The 20,679-nt window shown below is 35.2% G+C and overlaps 1 protein-coding gene across 10 annotated transcripts in view; it reads left to right on the forward strand.

Moving 5' to 3' along the window:
* LOC135219538 (serine/threonine-protein phosphatase 6 regulatory subunit 3-like) overlaps window positions 1–20,679 on the forward strand; it is a 449,492-nt gene that overhangs the window by 375,930 nt on the left and 52,883 nt on the right. For all 10 annotated transcript variants that reach the window (XM_064256386.1, XM_064256382.1, XM_064256381.1 and 7 more), the window contains 2 exons: window positions 715–797; window positions 17,975–18,211. In XM_064256386.1, the coding sequence (XP_064112456.1) occupies window positions 715–797; window positions 17,975–18,211 (320 nt within the window). The remainder of the gene's footprint in view (window positions 1–714; window positions 798–17,974; window positions 18,212–20,679) is intronic.

The following is a 20,679-nucleotide window of genomic DNA, read 5'->3' on the forward strand; positions in this document are numbered from 1 at the left end:
AACAAAATAATTTATAAAGTTTATATACATTAAAAATTATTTTGGACAGCTTTATGTTGAACATTTTTAAATCAATCATTTGGTGAAACTTATATTTATAATGGTAAGAGCAGATTTTTTTCCAATGAACTTGCTTCGTACAAGTTCTAAGTGCTGCATGGTGTAACCAGAAACTTACTTCTATTCACAGTGATTCACCATCAAATAGTGTTTAGTAAGAAAATGAAAATTTATGGAAGGAAAAATTATTAACAGGTTGGATAGCTGAGTGAAAAGAGTATCATGACTAGATAACAGTAAAAAGTTTCAAGAAACTGTATGTTGCAGGATCTTTGGCTGTGACTCACATTTATTGCTAATATTTTAACACTGTAGAAAGATGGAACATTAACAACTAACCTTTATCTGTTAATTCATAAGCAGGAGCTACTACATTGTGGAATTTTTTCATATTGACTGTATGATACTGACTTGGCCAAAGTTGATTACTTGTGGTTTCTATATGGCTTTATTTATAGAATTTACTTTTCTGCAGTCATTGCTTACTTTTGTAGTAATTGGTAATTATTTAAGTTAAAGGTATATCTTATTTGTTTTGTAATTACATGCTATTTATGCATTATTGACAATTAGTTGCAGATGAGTTTTTCATTACTCCAGGAACTAAGATTTTCAAGTTAATAAAGTTTTCCCCATATTCTCTTGCTTTTTCAGGGCTTTAAAGAAATGGATATGGATGTGATTGGGGAATTTCGCTATGCTGATGAAGAATTCAAAGATCCTGATGACAACCTAAGGTAAGTAACTATGCGTATTTATCTCTCATCAAACCCAGTTTTTTTTTTATATCCTGGAGAGAATGGTAAATATGCTTGGTTAGAATTATCATTTTATATAATGAGAACGTGGAATTCTAAAAAGCTTGCAGAATCTGAATACATAGAGTAATCTCACAATTATCTGGATTAATAGAGGCAATGGTCGGTCAGATAATAGCGAAAACAGGAAAGGGGCCAATAAAAAAAATCTGTGTTCAAGGGGACTTTTGTACCTTCTTTGCCTTATCTTGTTAAGGGGGCCGGCCGGCTAATGCCGTTTTTTAACGACAGGACTTTGACATTCATACCACTTAATAAGGTGACTTGGGACATCTCCAAACCGCATGTGATTTTTGCCTCTGACCTTCGGTTTTGTGACGCCAGGGCAATTTATCCCGAAAATAACCATTTTTCAAATTCTATCTCCTCCCATGATATTTAACCCTTAAAACGCCGAAGCGGTAAAAAAAAAATGTCTCCCGTGTGCCGGAGACGTTTCAGAGTGAGCGCGGGAGCGGAAAAAATATTTTTTTCAAAAAATCATAGCGCGCTTAGTTTTGAAGATTAAGAGTTCATTTTTGGCTCCTTTTTTTGTCATTGCCTGAAGTTTAGTATGCAACCATCAGAAATGAAAAAAATTATCATTATCATATATAAATAATGCGATATATGATAGCGCAAAAACGAAATTTCATATATAATTGTATTCAAATCGCGCTGTGCGCAAAACGGTTGAAGGTAACAAGTTACTTTTTTTTTCGTTGTAATGTACACTAAATTGTGATCATTTTGGTATATAACAAATTGTAAAACGATAAAAGCAACACAGAGAAAATATTATCACAAAATAATGCATGAATTCGTAAAGCGCAGACGTAAACATATTTTTTTCAAAAATTCACCATAAATCTAAATATTGTCCTAGAGACTTCCAATTTCTTTCAAAATGAAGACAAATGATTGAATATTACTATACTGTAAGAATATTAGCTTACAAATGCAGTTTTCGACCATATATGACGAGTTAAAGTTGACCGAATGTCGAATTTTTTTTATATATATATTTTTTTATATGCAATTATTTCGGAAATAAGAAAAGCTACAACTTTCAAATATTTTTCGTTTTATTCTACATGAAATTGCGCACATTTTCATATATAAAACTCTATGAAATGCCTAATATGAAACGGAGCAAATATTCCGAGAATGGGACTTACGCATTTCGGAGATTTGTGGCGGAGAATCCGTGTGCGGAGGGAAGGAAGTTTTTTTAAAAAGTCACCATAAATTTAAATATTGTGCTAGAGACTTTGAATTTGTTTCACGAAGAAGATAAATGACTGAATATTACTAGACTGTAAGAGTTTTATCTTACAATTGCGTTTTTCGACCATTTCGGTAGAGTCAAATTTGACCGAACGTTTTTTTTGGTTTTTTTTTTATATTTATCGTGATTTATATGCAAATATTTCGAAAATGAGAAAAGCTACAACCTTCAACTATTTTTTGTTGTATTATACATGAAATTGCGCACATTTTCATATATAAAACGTTATGTAACGGCTAATTTAAAATGGTGCAAACATTACCACAATCGCACGTATGATTTTTTCGGAAGAGTTACCATGCTGACGTAAAGAAAATGTTATTTTTTTCATAAATTCACCATAAATCGAAATATTGTGCTAGAGACTTCCAATTTGTTTCAAAATGAAGGTAAATGCTTGAATATTACTAGAATATAAGCGTTTTAGCTTACAATTGCGTTTTTCGACCATTTCGGTAGAGTCAAAATTGACCGAAGGTTGAAAATTTTTCACTTATCATTTTTATATGAAAATATTTCAAAATTGATAAAAGCTACAACCATGGGTTGTTTTTAGTTGTATTGTGCATGAAATTGCGCACATTTTCATATATAAAACTTTATGTAACGGCTAATTTAAAATGGTGCAAACATTACCACAATCGCATGTATGATTATTTTCGGAAGAGTTACAGCGCGGACATAAGGAAAAAGTTTTTTCATAAATTCACCATAAATCGAAATATTGTGCTAGAGACTTCCAATTAGTTGCAAAATTAAGTTAAATGATTGAATATTACTAAAATATAAGCGTTTTAGCTTACAATTGTGTTTTTCGACCATTTCGGTAGAGTCAAAGTTGACCAAAGGTTGAAATTTTGGCACTTATCGTTATTTATATGAAAATATCTCAAAACTGATAAAAGCTACAATCATGAGTATTTTTTTGTTGTATTCTACATAAAAATGCGCACATTTTCATATATAATAGTTCATGTAACGGCTAATTTAAAATGGTAAAAAAATTATGTCAAAGTGACGAAATAATTTCCGAGATGTGTCACAGATACTTTTTAGTGCGGCAAGAAAGAAATTCGCGCTTGCGCGCCTGCGTAACGATTGTAAACAAAACAACACCTTGAACCGTGAACTCCCAGCATCCCCCAAGGCGCGTGATTCAAGAGTTTTTGGCTGGTAGGCCTAAAAGTATTTTTCCGCGAATTTTTAAAAAAAACTTTTGTATGTCGACATAAAATACGTCCAGTCGGCACCCGAGAGACAAAAAATGTCGACGTAAAATACGTCCAGTCGGCGTTTAAGGGTTAATATTAAGACCTGGGATTACTACCATATATAGACCTGATGTCGACCTCCAATCAAATGGAGTTTTTTTTTTCTAAAAGTCATTTTTTTGCTAGATATGAATTTTTCAATATGGTAAAAAAAATAAATCCTATAAATCACGAGAAAAAAAATTTATAAAAAAAAGACGAAACAAAAATTGGAAAAAAGGGCTCTATTTGATTGTTCTATAATGTCTTTCTGAGTTATATACCAAATTCCAATGTTATAGCTTCAAAACTAAGCGAGGAGATAGATTTTGAAGGTCAATAAGTATAGTTTTGAGATACGGGCGTTCAAAGTTTTCCTTCGTATTTCTATAAAGACAATGTTAATAAATAATGATTATTATGAATGTATATTTCTTTTTTGTGTATTAATAAACCAAAACTATTTTATTTATCATAATTTAATCATAAATGATGATCCCTTTGCTCATATATCGTAGCCTGGGGCACTGCTTGAGGCAAGATGGGGCACTCCTTCCTACGTAACCCCCTCTCTCCCCTTCACTAACTCGGCTTATTACAGCGAATTTTCTTCTGTATGTTAGCGAGATGTTTTCCTTGTATTTTCCTCTTTGGCATGATGACATTGTTGCCGAAACAAAGATAAACAAAAGTAAATGCAAGAGAATGTCAAAGGTGAAACTCGAAGGTGTACTCTCTTTTTACAAAGACAATTTAATAAATCATGATTATTATGAATTTCATATTCCATTTTGGGTATTAAAAAACCAAAACTATGTTATTTATCATAAATGAAGATCTCTTTGCTCAAAGATCGTAGCCTTGGGCACAGTGTGACGTGCTGCTAGGCAAGAAGGGGGCGTTACTAGACAACCCTCCCCTCTCTCTTCACCAACTACGCATATATTATGATATTCTGTAATAATACTTGAGCGATTTTTCTTCGTCTGTATGTTTGCGAGATGTTTTCCTTGTCTTTTCCTCATTGGCATGATGAACTTCTTGCCGAAACATACATAAACATACATAAAAGCAAGCGAATGTCACGAGGTGAAACTCGAACGTGTAATCTACTTGTCGTCTATGGTCCAACTGATTCATGATTGAACCAGATACTCGCTTCAGACGCTTCTGCGAGCCACGGAATCTCTACAGATGCCATTTCTCACAATTTCTTTGCCAATAATTATCAAAATTTACGATAGCAGAAGAAATATTGCATTTTCTTGTACGGATGAATGTTTTAGGCTTATTGAGTTATGTTTACTAATTACCCTGTAACTATGAAAGTAAGAGGAATTTTGACGAAATATTTCGTATACATATTCTCAATTGCCATATGAAGCTCCATGAATTTTTTCATGACTGCATTTTTCGCCCTATACCACCATATATAGGGGTTCCGGCCGGCCCCCTTAACCCTTAATGGACTGATACCCCCATATGAGTAGTATTGTATATTTTCCCCATTTTGCCACTCAGTTGAAGCAAATCTTGTAAATAAACCATCGCCAGGCATGTCTTTCTCTTTCTCTCCTTGACCTGAGCTTCCCCGCTTCGTTTGTCCTGCTGCCTGCCCATACTTTACAGAAACTGCTGGCTTATGCTCCCAAAAGCTGAGAATTAATGAAGAAGCTGCTGGAGGGCATACAAATTTAATAAGAGAGGTCGATGAGAGAAAGTAGCACTGTCATTCTCAGTCACTCCTCAGATGCCCTACTTCCACCTACTGAACTGCTCTTGCTCTGTGCATTTCACGTGGTTGCATTTCTGGACCCTACCTTGGTAGCATTGGAGTGAATTTCCCTTCCTTCTTCAGCGCCCTTTAATTAAAGAAGCAGAAACCAACCACCAAAGAAGGTAACATACGGATGTGGTTGGCAGTCACTGTAGGACATCCCTATGGGGTATCCTATTGTCTTCTCTGTCTACTTAGAAGACCTTGTTAGACCTCTTGTCGGTGACAGAAATTAGGTCTTCTCTTCATGGGCCCAGGATTGTTCATTGGAGAAGACGACTCCATTCTGCCACCAGCTCCACTCATTTTTCAGGTGAGATGCACCAGTGTGCGGTCGACACCTCTGTGGAGCTCATGGTCAAATACATTCCAGAAAGAGGAATATGGTGGCCGAAGTCTAGCTATTGGTGTAAAGTCCTATGTATGAAGCGATCTCTGGTAGTGAGTAGTCTCACTTGAGCTCCAATCCAACCATCAAACCACTATGTCAATCATCAGTTGGGAATCTGGCTCTAAAGAGTTTTCCTGTTGGCCTTAGCTTTCTTGAAGAGAGCAGGTGAGCTTCATGGCCCATCTTATGACAGTAAAAGCACCAAGGGCTAGAGGTCTGTAGCCCTATGAATTTGTCCCAGGATTTGTAGGTAATACTCGAGATCCTTCGGTTCATGATGGCAGATTTGTCTCTTTTTCATTTTTCTGAATGAATTAGTGGACAGTGATCCACAGGAGTTTTTGCTTTGTCCTGTCAGAGCTTTGCGCTGCTATCTAAAGGATTTTCCACAATGGAAATTTCCAAGATCTTTTCATTCTGGCTGCGTGAGGTGATTAAGCATTCATACTCCTCACTGGAAAGTTCTGTCACAGAATCTGTGCAGGCTAGAGCATATGACATCAAAGGAATGAGTTCCTCTCTGGCCTTTTAGAAGAATTTTTCTGTTTGTAGGGTTTTAAATGCTGGTTCCTGGCTTCAGCAGACCACATTCACTTCCTTTTCCTGAAGGATATTGCCCACAGGTCCTTGGACTTTTTTTTTTTTTTTGGTGGGGGGGTGTCTGGTGGTGCCTGCCCAACGGGTTATGTAGGTCATCCAGTGACCCCAGTGGGACAGTTTGTATCATACCTAAAATGATGGTGTGGGAGAGAGGATGAGGGAGATGGCTGGTCTCCTTTCTCTTTTTTTCCTTACTTCTTCCTACAGGTGGGTTGAAGAATAAAACATGTCATAAGCTGGAACTGGTCTGATACAGTTGAGTGTGGTAGCCATACTGTTTGCAGTTATTTGATTTGTTCCTATACAATAAACAAATTGCTTCTCGGTAGCACTTATCTCTCTGACAGGGGGAGGAAGGAGTGGTAACAGATCCCTGTGGCCTATGTGGTTTGTTGCTTGAACAGACAGTTTTTTACCTTCCATGAATGCAGTGAATCTGGACGTATTTCATCTTACTTAGTTACTTTACGAATTTTCATACATAATTTCTGAATACAGTGGACCCCCCGTATTCACGGACTCACACATTCATGGATTTCTCTCAGGAACGTTGCCCTGCATTATCTGGGGAAAATTCGCGTATTCAAGGTATTTTTCTGAGAAATATCCACAAATTCCTGGTTTTTTGTTATAAATTTCATCATAAAATGCACTTTTTGTGATAAAACTATTAAAAAAACCAAGTATGAAAATTTTTAGTAGGTTTTCCTTGAGTTGGAACTAACAAAATAGGCTGTTTTCAGCATTTTTATAAGGGTTCCAACTATTTGCAGGTTCAAACTATTCACCGTGGGGGGGGGGGGGGGGGGCTGTCTGGTACACATCCCCCACGAATACAGGGGGACACTGTACATATGTTTGCTAGTTGTGTTTAATCCCAGAAGGTTTAATTGTTAGATGCTCATTTATCTATTCTATCACGGGCTCAGACCCCCTTCTTTAGAACTCGATCTTCTAGGAGGGGTGCAAGGGTGGTCAGGTGGGTTTAACCCCTCAGTTGGTTCAGGATACTTGTACCTCCCTCCAACTATAAGTCTGTCCTATTGTTAAGACTGAGGGTTTGTTCTGCAAATGAACAAATGACAAATTTTTAATCAATTTTATTTTTCAAAGCTAACAAGCCTGAGGTCTTAACATTAACTGCCCACTTCTAGCCACCTCTCTCATATCCTGGGTTGGAAGAAAGACTGGTGTATCATGAGGTTCCAAGCCTGGTCAGTGACCAACATCCACATCGTATATGCATGAGTTGCCAGGTACCACAGATTCCTTGCTTTTCAATCTTTGATTGTTTTTAACTGGTTTTCAGCTGGCACTAGAAGATTTTCCCATTGTTAAGACCAAGGGTTTGTTAGCTATGAAAAATACAAATTATTAAAAATATGTCATTTTTCTGAATTTTTTCCTGCTTCTGTGCTTGCGCGAACATTCATAGCTACCCCGTGTTATCCCCCCCCCCCCCACACACACACCACACACACACACACACACACACACACACACAGCCGTGCTTCCCTGTTTCATGAAACTAATCTAATTCAAGTGCTGTTGTTCCCTTGAATGAGATTTACTAAGTAGTGCTCATTGCTTAAATGACCTTGTATTATCAGTAGCTAAAAGAATTTACTAAGGGAGATGAGGTAAGTTGGTGTTTGTGTTACACACCCTCCTATTCAATACAATAACTCTCTGTGAAGTAATTCAGCCATTTATTGCCTTTTGAGGGAATTCTGCGAACATAAGATTTATATTAAGCGAGGCGGAAGGCGGCATCACTGCATTTGATCAGTCCTTTGTGTGTCACACACGTTTATAGGTATCCTATCACCTTCATTCCTGCTGTGATTTCAGTGCTACAAGGAACTGTTCTTTCAGTAATAAGTTGGACCTTGAGAGTCCTAGTACATCTAGTAATTAACTTGTAAATACGTCCCCTGTAAATTTGTTCCGTAGAATTTTCCTTACATTTTCCCTTGAAATCTAATCTCGGCCCTGTGCCGTAAATTTCTGCTCTTAAACTAGACCTCATAAGGCCTTCTTTATGATTAAGTCAAATGCATTTTAACTGTTGTTTAAGCCAGAGGATCTTAGATTTATGAAAGTAGCAATAACAGGTTTGGGTGGTGGACAGATTTACTCATGGTGAGCATCAGTATTATGCACCATCGATTTGGAGGAATGGATTGGGAAAGAGGTTCCATTACTTCTATTGCCCATATACTACCCACTAATGGCAACTTTTTGTACACCAAGTGCATTTGGATATCTTCCTCTTTCTATTAATGTGGTTTGTTCTTAAATTTGCCAATCTCAAAGTTTCCCCGCCAGGGGTGTTGTTGTTTTTTTTTTTTTTAGCCAGGCTCTTAAGGGTTAATACCACTTAACTAAACTAAATTAGCTTTTAAAAAACAACTGTTACACTTTAATCTGAAAACTTGATGCAAAAGCTGTTATCTACCTTATTTTCCCATAAAGACAGTCCCTGCTTATCAGTGGTATCGGTTAATGGTGTTTTGGTTTTATGATGCTTCGCTAATGATGTCGTTATCTGGATTTTTGGTGCCAATAACATTTATCAGTGTTGTAAGCGATTTTCAGTGCTGGTGAGTGGTTCGTCAGAATGATCGGAGTTTATGCGTCATAAGTGCCATTTATTATCCTAATTACTGTGATGTTCCAGTTATCGATGATTTTTGGTTACGAGAACTCGGTTGGGAACAGAACTCCCGCTGTTCTTTGCCTGTATTTGTAAAAAACATAAATGCAATTAAAAGAAAAAAGCAAATTCCTTCATTTTCCTCTTGTACGCAACATGCAGTGTGGTATACTACACAATGTTTTTCATTTTCTTCCAGCTTTGTAAAAAGTACTACATTGTTCTATACCGTAAAAAGTAAAGCGCCTCAGTGGCGTGGTTGGTTTGGTGTTTGCTTTTCACCTCGGTGGTTGCGGGTTCGATTCTCGGCCATTCCATTGAGAAGTGAGAGATGTGTATTTCTGGTGATAAAAGTTCACTCTCGACGTGGTTCGGAAATCACGGAAAGCCTGTGGTCTCGTTGCGTAATAACCACTGGTTCCATGCAACGTAAAAACACCATACAAACAAACAAACAAACAAACTGTAAAAAGTACATACATATATACACCTCATTTTTCTCTTGTATACAAAACACAATATAATAGTTTACACAATCAATGTTTATCATTTTAAAAAAACTAAAAAAAGATTGGTCCTGATGTGTCAGATAATGTTGAATTTCGAATAAAGAAGCTCCAGATAATCAAGAGATTACCGTAAAAGTGTATTAAATATAAATCACCCAAAATACAACACATTAGCAAGCAAGATGTCTTGCCTTAACCCTTCTTACCCAGGTTAGTTGTCTTGATGAAGTAAGTGTATCATCAGACACAAGTAGTCCACATGTAATGCATTATTTTGTATATATATGTATCTTTTTGCATAAGGCATTTTATAGAAAAAACATAAGTACATACAGAGCAAATCTAAAGCTACAAAGTGCATTTATACTGCTATATACATATATGTAGTACATTAAGTAACAATATACAGTAAGTAACAATCATGCAATTAAGATTTAAGACTAAAATGCTTGTACATGGAGTGCTAGGCTAAACATGGATGAGCTGATTCAATACAGTTTTGAATATGCCTTCTCTGTGATAATCTGAAGTCCTGTGAAACCATTATAAATGATACTGTGTGTATGTGCAACAGCGCAAGTCAACCGCCAAAGACGTAACAAGTTGGCATGGCTTGGGGAGTTCAAAAGAGTGCCACGCATCTCTATAACCAATCAGCTTCTTGCATAATGATGATGTGTGTAGGGGGCATTTGAAGCGGAATGCACTACCGGTCAGATCAGTTCGTTAGCGGGTCCCATAGAGTACAGACTGGGTCGAGACGAGTGCCCAGTGCCCCCGCAGTCACATTCCCGTAGGCCGCCACACAAAGATGTGTGTCACCACGTAGTGTCAATAACAGTCTAACCTGCCGTTCGTTTGTGCACTAGTATAGTTAACGTAATAATTACAAGTAAAGGCCACCTGTGTAGCTAGAAGAATACACCTGTGTTAAACGTTCCCTTGATTATTATTTTTGCATGTCCTACATTGCATGTACGTAAACTTATCTCTCTCCTGTTTTTCCTTCATATCCCGAACCCACAAATGACCGAGATCAGGTCATGTATATACACTGTGTGGGGTAAAGACTTGAGAAAATTTAATGTTTACATACTACAAAATAGCGTATGTATATAAAATTGGTTGGTAGGGTTCAAATGTGGTGTTAACAGTTTATCCTCTTAAGCATATATAGGAAGCTAAAAGCATTGTATATTTTAAATTATTACCTATAGGGACACCAATTTTTTTTTCTAAATTTTTATATAAGATTTATGATAGCTATTGTTCATACAGAATTTTAGTATTTTCAATTATATAAAGAAAAAATGTGTAATAAATTCATCTTTTTGTAACATACTAGTATGTACATACAGGGTACTTTAAAGGAAGATTGCTTAAAATTACTAGGATCTTGAAGATTATTTTGATATTGGTTTAATGATTCAGTTATCTATATTATCAATTATATTATTTATAGAGGTCATCTAAGATTGAATTAAACTATTTTTCTGAAGTACTTGTGTACTGAAATTTATAGGAAGTTGGTGAAAATTTAGTGTTTTATACAGGAAAAGTAAATTATTTGATAAGGTACCGCTTTATATGATTTAAGTATGTCTGTGAGTATTTTATTAATATTTTTTTATTAATGTTATATCTCAAATTTTAATAGAAAATATCCTTGTCTAAGATTAAGATTATAGTATAATCTGTTATAAATATAAATATCTTGAAAATGGAGAATATTTTGTTGTGTATATAAAGCTATATTTACTGTTTTAATTATGTAGCCTTAAGGGTGTCGGCTGGCTAATGCCATTTTTAAAAGACAGGACTTTGACATTCTTACCATTTAATAAGGTGACTCGGACATCTCCAAACTGCATATGATTTTTGCCTCTGACCCTTGGTTTTGTGACACCAGTGGTATTTATCCCGAAAATAACCATTTCTCAGATCTTATCTCCTCCCTTGATATTTAATATTAAGACGTGGGATTACTACCATATATAGACCTGATGTAGACCTCCAATCAAATGAAGTTTTTTTTTTTTTTTTTTTTTTTTTTTTTTTTTTCCCAAAAGTAGACCTCCAATCAAATGAAGTTTTATTTTTTTCTAAAAGTAATTTTTTTGCTAGATATGAATGTTTTCATTATGGTAAAAGAAAAACCTATACAATGGACTCCCTGTATTTGTGTTCTCTGGACTCACGGACTCACACATTCACGGATTTCTCTCGGGAATATTCCCCCCATATTATTCCCAGAAAATTATCCTATATTCAGTATTTTTCAATGAGAAATATCTAGAAATTCCTTTTTTTTTCTATCAGTTTCATCATAAAATGCACTTTTTGTGATAAACTTAAAAAAACCAAGTATAAAAGTTTTTAGTTGGTTTTTCTTGAGTTATAACTAACAAAATAGGTAGTTTTTAGCGTTTTTATTGGGGTTCCAACTATTTTCGGGTTCTAACTATTCACGGGGGGTCTGGTACGCATCCCCTGCGAATATGGGAGGACCACTGTAAATCAGGAAAAAAAATGGATAAAAAATTGGAAAAAAGGGTTCCGTTTTATTGTTCTATATAATATCTTTTTAAGTTATATACCAAAGTTCAGTGCTATACCTTTAAAACTAAGAGAGAAGGTAGACTTTGAATACTTTTAAAACTAAGAGAGAAAATAGACTTTGAAGGTCAATAAGAATAGTTTTGAGATACGGGTGTTCAAAATTTAATAAATCATGATTACTAAGAATTTTGTATGCTAATAAATCATGATTACTATGAATTTTATGTTAAAAATCATGATTACTATGAATTTTATATCCCTTTTTGGGTAGTATTGGTAAACCAAAACTTTGTTATTTATCACAATTTAATCATAAATGAAGATTCCTTTGCTCAAAGATTGTAGTCTAGGGCACTGCATCAGGCGAAACGGGGCACTCCTTACGCAACACTCGCTCTCTCTCCTTCACTAACTTGGCTAATATTGCTGATAATATGATCTTCTAACCTCTTTATTAGACTGAATTTTTTTCTTCTGTATGTTAGTGAGATATTTTGCTTGTCATTTCCTCTTTGGCATAATGAAATTCTTGCAGAAACAAAGAAAAACAGACGTTAAAGAAGCGAACTTCAGAGATGAAACTCGAACGTGTACTCTTTTTACAATGTTAATAAATCATGATTATTTTGAATTTTATAAGCCTTTTTGGGTATTAATAAACCAAAACTAAATTATCATAAATGAAGATCCCTTTGTTCAAAGATCGTAGCCTGGGGCACTGTGCATCAGGCGAGACAGGGCGCTCCTTCCTATGCGGCACTCTCTCTCTCTCTCTTTTTACATGTTAGCGAGATGTTTTGCTTGTCTTTTCCTCTTTGGCATGATGAAATTCTTGCTGAAACAAAAAAAAAAACAGACGTAAAAGGAAGCAAATATCAATGATGAAACTCAAATGTGTATTCTCTCTCATGTTTCTGTTTGCACTGAAGGCTGTGTAAGCACACCTTCCCGTCTTGTGACTTATGGAATCTCTACAGATGCCATTGCTCACAATTTGTTTGATAATAATTATCAAAATTTACAATAACGGAAGAAGTACTGCATTTTCTTGTTTGAATCAATGTTTTTGGCTAATAGAGTTACTTTTACTAATTACACTAACAATGAAAGTAAGACAAATTTTGAAGAAATATTTCATATACGCATTCTCCATTGCCATATGAAGCTCCATGAATTTTATCATGACTGCATTTTTTGCCCTATACCACCCATATATGGGGGTACTAGCTAGCCCCCTTAATTTTTATTTCAAATTGATGGTACATGGGAAGTTAACATAGAATATATAACTTGTGAAATATTGAGTAAAAGTTAGGAGATACAAGAAAATTTTGTCCTTTCCCCAAAATATAAATTTGTTTTTGTCACAGAATACCCTCAGATGAATTAGTACCTAATTATTAAAATTTAAAAATATAATTATAATAAGAGGAATGTTAACCCTTTAACATCGATTGGACGTATTAAACGTCAATGAAAATTGTCTGTCGGGTGCCGATTGGACGTATGGTACGTCGACGAAAAATTTTTTTTTTTTAAATCACGGAAAAATAGTTATCATAGGCCCACTAGGCGAAAACTTTTGAATCACGCGCCTTGGGGGATGCTGGGAGCTCACGGATCAAGGTGTTGTTTTGTTTACAATCATTACCCAGGCGCGCAAGCACGAATTTCTTTCTTCTCGCACTAAAAAGCATCAGCGACACATCTCAGAAATTATTTAGTCACTTTGACATAATTTTTGCACCATTTTATATTAGCCGTTACATGGAGTATTATATATGTGAAAATGTGTGCAATTTCATGTAGAATGCAACAAAAACAACTCATGGTTGTAGCTTTTATCAGTTTTGAAATATTTTCATATAAATAACGATAAGTGCCAAAATTTCAACCTTCGGTCAAGTTTGACTCTACCGAAATGGTAAAAAAACGCAATTGTAAGCTAAAACTCTTATATTCTAGTAATATTAAATCATTTACCTTTATTTTGCAACAAATTGGACGTCTCTAGCACAATATTTCGATTTATGGTGAATTTATGAAAAAAACTTATTCCTTACGTCCGTGCGGTAACTCTTCCGAAAAAATCATAAATTTTTTTGTCCAATTGTCGTAATGTTTGCACCGTTTTAAATTAGCTGTTACATAAAGTTTTATAGTATATGAAAATGTGCGCAATTTCATGTAGAATACAACTAAAAACAACCCATGGTTGTAGCTTTTATCAGTTTTGAAATATTTTCATATAAATATTGATAAGTGCCAAAATTTCAACCTTCAGTCAACTTTGACTCTACCAAAATGGTAAAAAAACGCAATTGTAAGCTAAAACTATTACATATTAGTAATAGTACTCAATCATTTACCTTTAATTTGCAACAAATTCGAAGTCTCTAGGACAATATTTCGATTTATGGTGAATTTATGAAATAAACTTTTTCCTTACGTCCGCGCAGTAACTCTTCCGAAAAAATCATAAATTTTTTTGTCCAATTGTTGTAATGTTTGCACCATTTTAAATTAGCCGTTACATGAAGTTTTATATATGGAAATGTGTGGAATTTCATGTAGAATACAACCAAAAACAACCCATGGTTGTAGCTTTTATCAGTTTAGAAATATTTTCATATAAATAATGATAAATAGAAAAAATTTGTCTTTCAGTCAAATTTAACTCTACCGAAATAATCAAAAACTGCAATTGTAAGCTACAACACTTACAGTCTAGTAATATTCAGTCAATTACCTTCATTTTGCAACAAACGGGAAGTCTCTAACACAATATTTTGATTTACGGTGAATTTTTGAAAACGGCTTTTTTTTTACGTCTGTGCATTACAAATTCATGCATCCTATTGTGATAATATTTTCTCTGTGTTGCCTTGATTGTTTTACAATGTGTTATATACCAAAATGATCACGATTTAGTGTACAATACAACGATAAAAAATTAACTCGTTAGCTTTAACCGTTATGCTCACAGCTCGATTTGTATATAATTATATATGAGATTTTTTTCGTGCTGTCATATATCCTAATATTTATATATGATAGTGATATTTTTTTCATTTCTGATGGTTGCATACTAAACTTCAGGCAATGACAAAAAAAGGAGCCAAAAATGAACTCTTAATCTTAAAAACTAAGCGTGCTGTGATTTATCGAAAAAAACATTTTTTCCGCTTCAGCGCTCACTCGCAAACGCCGCCGACATACGGGAGACGATTTTTAAAATGCTAGTCAAGAAATATCTTTGCAATATCTGAAGGAAATTGCTGGTCATGTCCTCTTCCTATTGAGGATGGCATTGACCATCATTTATGGAAGGTGTGGCATGCCTTGAAAGGACTTCCCCCTTATGCAGAGTACCACACACTGCAAAGAGGTCTTTCGCCTTTTGCCACTTATAGAACACAAGGCAGCATTTCTTTCTCCCTCCTGGTATTTAGCTGTTTAAAAACATGACCTTAAGCAATGCTGTCTTCAGACATCAAAAGGATCCAAGGGTCCTTGGCCTCTTCTTAGGTGGTAATGTTTCTTGGAGGAGATTGGTATCATTATAGTCACCATGCTCCAGCACAAAAGGGTTATCAGGATAGACAGCTTTGACAGAAGGTGCTACCGGAGGGGCTTGGTATGCAAAGGGGCAATAGAACTGTCATCAACAGGCATTGCAGAAGTATAAAGGAATCTGAGCCACTTGCAGACAAATCTTCGATGTTGAAATAGAGCAATACATCCCATACCAACTTGTGGAATTCCAGTAGAGTCAGTTTCTGTGCATCCATACTGTAGTACTTAAGGTAAAGTGCAAGAGCATTCTGCAGCAACACATGGCATTTGTATTGATAAAGCTTGTAAAATTTGATAGCCTGTTCAAATTTATCAACAGTTCTCATGTACTTGGTATACCACAGGGACATAGTAAAGTGGTTGATTGCAGTAATGTCTTGCTGTGCTTCCTTACTCGCTTGTGGCGTACATACTACTCAACTTCCACACTGTCAGCATTGGTGATCATACGAGCTGAGTGTCCTGCCAACATATCACAAGGCTATTACCTTTGCGGTAGTGGTCAAGCATGTTCCAAGGCACCTCTGAGCATACTAGTTCTTGCAGTGATTCAGTACCCCTCTCGTCAACTGCAAGTGCCATTAGTGTGTATGATGTGCTCCAAAAGTTCCTCAGATAAGGCGACATAATTTGAAAAATTATCTGTAAAGACATGGTATCCTTTATTAATAGATGGTGCCAAAAATCCAAACAGTCATGGAGTGCGGGTGATACATCATGATAAGAAGTGTAAGACGTATCCTCTTTCAGCCTCACTTAAGAAATAAAACTTTATACCTGGCTTGTTAGTTTTGTGGAGTTTAATTTTTATTGGTAATTTCCTTTTAAAGGGAGAAGCCATCATCCAAGGAAAGATTCTGTAATGGATAATACAGTACAATCTCTGGCACATTAACTGTACATAATCCATGATGGTCAGGACAAGCACAATCTTATCCCTGTTCCCCTTTAGCACTATCTCTTGAATAAAAAAAAATTGAAGATATTTGCCAATTCATCTATACTGATGTATTGAATATGTTTAATCTGCAGGGCAGTGAGGTAGTTGCACCAGTGGCACAAATATCTGTTCCTCCATTTGAAGCTGCACCCTGCAGCACTGTGCATACACATTTGTTTCATTAACTATACTCGGTTTTTTTCCATGTCTCCATCCGCCTGTGGTGTTTGTGTATGGTAACACTGTGTCCCGGGCTTTAGATAGTTACATTCAGCTTACATTCAACAATAATAACAATATCCTATTTCGAATATTAACGGTGTAATTCACATACAGTAAATTATTAAAACACTTTTCAGTTGCAAATGTACACCCTGATATCCTTTTATTTACCTAAAACTTACACATAGCGTAACTATTTAAAGCCCGGGACGCAGTGTTACCATACAAAAACACCACAGGCGGATGGACAGATGGAAAAAAACAGAGTATAAATACTCTAGAAACTTGACCATAAGAAACAGCTAGAGGAAAACCAAGGGTTGTGGTAGGGATGAGCACTGACATACCTGAGATGGCACTGAATGGATGGGCAATAAACTATGTATTTTGCCTAAATACACAGACTGTTCACCTGTATATTCATTGTCATCAGCAACAGCACTTGTGTCACTGTCATCATGACTGTCGCTCTGCCCCTTCCCTCTCATCAGCTGCTGACATAATCACATCCCTTGCAAAAACATTCAGAATTTCTTCCAGCATCCTCTCAAATTCATCTCTTCCTTGCTCATGTGCTGACTCTTCCAATTTATCTTTACTCAATTCAATTTCAGTTTTATCTTTAAACAAAATCTCGAAAAATTTTATTACTTATTTAGGGTCAGACTGCATTTTTGACTCATGGTAGTTGACACAGATGGGGTGCCTACATTCGTTATTAGCAGCACCACCATCCCTGAGATTACACCTACTTTCAGGCCCATGTGCTACACACTTACTGTAATGATTATATATCTTCAATGATTAAAGAATAACTGGTAAAATAATGAAAAAATTGGATCACAAATATTTTATTCAGGCAGTCCCTGGTTATGTGGGGGTGATAGATGTCCCAACAATCCCCAGATATTGGGTCATAATAATGCCAATCCATGGTTATCACTGCCGGTGAGTGGGGATTGGTACATACCGGCTCTGAAAATTCCATTATCATTGTCTCTAGACAAGCACCGTAAAACTGGACTGCAGATAACCAGGGGCTACCCACATAAATAACACATTTCACTCTTGGGGCATTTGCAATTGCTTAGCCTTACGCAAGCAGGAGAAGACAAAACTGTCTTGCGGGCAACCAGGTGAGATGTTAGCTGAACCATTAGCCTTTGTGCATCACTTCTTGTCACCCCTCTATATGTAGGAACAAAAGACCCCTGCATAGTGTGCAAAACAGTATATTCAATTATTATTATTTTTTTATGCCTATATCCTTCATTGGTAAATCAATTTTTTTATGTTGATGTCTGTTTATGCCATTAAGTAAATTTAATCATGAGTCTTTTGCTTTTCAGTGGTCCACTACAGCGATTATCAACTCAAGGTCTCTCAGTATCTGGTGTCACAGGAGTTGGTAACAATACTGCTCAAGCAGGGGTTGATGGTGGAGGTGAAGGTGGTGTCAGTGAGAACCTCTCACTCTTTGAAGAAATGTGTGCGAGTAGGTGTCATGAACTTCATGAATTGGCCAACATTTGGAATATCAAAGAAAAAGAAATAACGTTCAGTCAAGATCCTGTCAAAGATGAAAGGTTAGTAGTATTTAAATATGAGTTTTAGAGGTCCACTGCAGTTGTGATACAGAATCTCCCTCGATGTGGACATTGTTTTAATTTAAAAATATTTTGAAGTCTTGTTATATTTGTATGTTGTAAGATTATTTCCATTTTGTAAATCTCAGATTTAAAGGGTATTTTCTGGCTGGCTGTTGAATGGCTAACAACATAAAGCCTAAAAAATGTTATAAGAATATAATATGAAGAACTAATAAGTACAGGTAACATTTGGGAAATAGAAGACAATGTAAAGTCCTCTTATCGGGATTAATGAGGAATAAAGGAATTGTTGTGAAGAAATGTTTCCTGATGAAGAACTTTAATTTTTCCAAAAAGGCTAAGAAATGATTCAAAGGAGTTAAAGGAAAAAGTAATCTTAAATAAAAATAAACATAGACATTGTAAGATAATATTCATTTCACATACATAAAATTGTTGTTTTTATTTAAAGAATAAGAAAGTAACCTGAGTTTCATAATAATATGTACTAGTTGTATATTGCATTACAGTCGACTCGTTGAGATGGACTAATTTAGGGGCCAGGGGTGTCCATCTCAGCCGATAGTCCGGTTCCACTGACGATACCCTATATATATTACCTATACACAAATCTATATATATTAGTGGTTCGCCGTGTTACAAAACGTACCACCCTTTTGTAATTTGGTTTGCATGGTGAACATTAGTGGGTGATCTCTCTCTCTCTCTCAGTCTCTTCTTCTTCCGTTGAATTGCGAAGACATTCTCTTAACTCTATATTCATATTCTTGCGTGGGTAGAGGGTAAGTCGTGGAAATACAGAGTAGCAAAAATACACTTATATTCTGTAAAAGGTTTACATCTTGAGATAGCTTGCAGAGAAGGTTTCTGAATGGATGTTTGAAACAAGAGGAGTAGAGGAAGTCTGAATTACAATTCATTTACAAATCATAGGCGAGCAAACCTAATCAAAAGATACAGGTATGTGAACGAACATACTTATCTAGGTTAAGACACATCATCCCATGAGACTAAGTAGGTTCTCACGGAAGGGGTTTTTGATGTTTTTTCATACATTTGCTTAGGTAAGGTTCACACTCACACATCCTGGACAGTGGTTTTAGGGCAGACTTTCCTCCATGGCCTCCTTGGCCCCTGACCTGGTTACGTTATATGTATTGCTTCTAAAGAATGTTCCCACATTCCTTTTATCATGTAATATTCATTACATATATATACTGTATTTTGTTGTTATTATAAAGAGTATGAATAATAAACCAATGTTAGAAATGTTAAAAACCTCTTAGTAAAAGTGAAAAGTGGAGAATTAAAACATTATAAAAATGATAGAAGTAGCTGCATATTTGTATTAATATACTGTTAAGTGAATGTGAGATGATTAACATCATCATTAGTGAAATAGTGGGACAATTGAGACCATATGTTCACTAATACATTTTGTTTTCAACAAAAATACTTGTTAAGATGCACAAATATACATGATGAAAATAATTGTAATGCAACTCGTGAATTTTAACAATAAGTAGGACTACAAAATACAATTCATCATATCGATCTTGGAGAAGGTTGTTCTATATTGTTACGAATGCTGTCAACAGTTTGCTGTCGTACTTTGTGATTGAAATGTCTATAAATAGAACAAAAGTAGATTGCTGTCATTGGCTAACAGATCAACATGGCAACCAGCCAGCCAATCAGGTTTTAGCTGTATTCGGTCTGTCAGTGCATGTGTTTTGAATTCAATTCATAGTTTTTAATAGTTATGTTTTTTACTAATTACATGAAGAATAGAATGAATTTCTTCCTTTAAAATTGTTGAAATTGATTAGATGATAAAAATGATGGTAGAATCAATGGGCGTAGCAATCTGTGATTTTCAAGGAATTTTCAAATTTTAGTTAATGATAGTGTTAGACGAGTCAGTATCTAAATAAACATGTCCTGAGGTATTGTTGCTAAAAGCATTTTTGGTGGGTTTTTTCACATATTTGTTCACCACATTTCCCGCCTCTGAGCGGCAAATGTCGCACATTCTATGACTTGCCAAGGCAGATAAAGTGAAATATTTACATCAGTACCCCACTAAAACTGACCATTTTCTATGATATAGCTGGTTGTGCACTGAAAAAATTGAGAAATTCATCTGGCAAACTGATAAATGTTCATATCTTCAGATTTCAAGCTCTGTGAAAATTAATTGTGATACATTTCCTTTTCGGAATTTTGTATCCTACGTATATAGTAAAAAAAAATATTATATATATAAGCGAATACCACAGGAAAATGATAGTCAGAAATCCATGCGCTTTCGTCTTTACTTATATATATATATATATATATATATATATATATATATATATTATATATATATATATCTATATATATATATATATATATATATATATATATATATATACATACACATACATATACACACATTTATA

This window comes from Macrobrachium nipponense, chromosome 1, assembly GCF_015104395.2.
Source record: "Macrobrachium nipponense isolate FS-2020 chromosome 1, ASM1510439v2, whole genome shotgun sequence".
NCBI lineage: Eukaryota > Metazoa > Arthropoda > Malacostraca > Decapoda > Palaemonidae > Macrobrachium > Macrobrachium nipponense.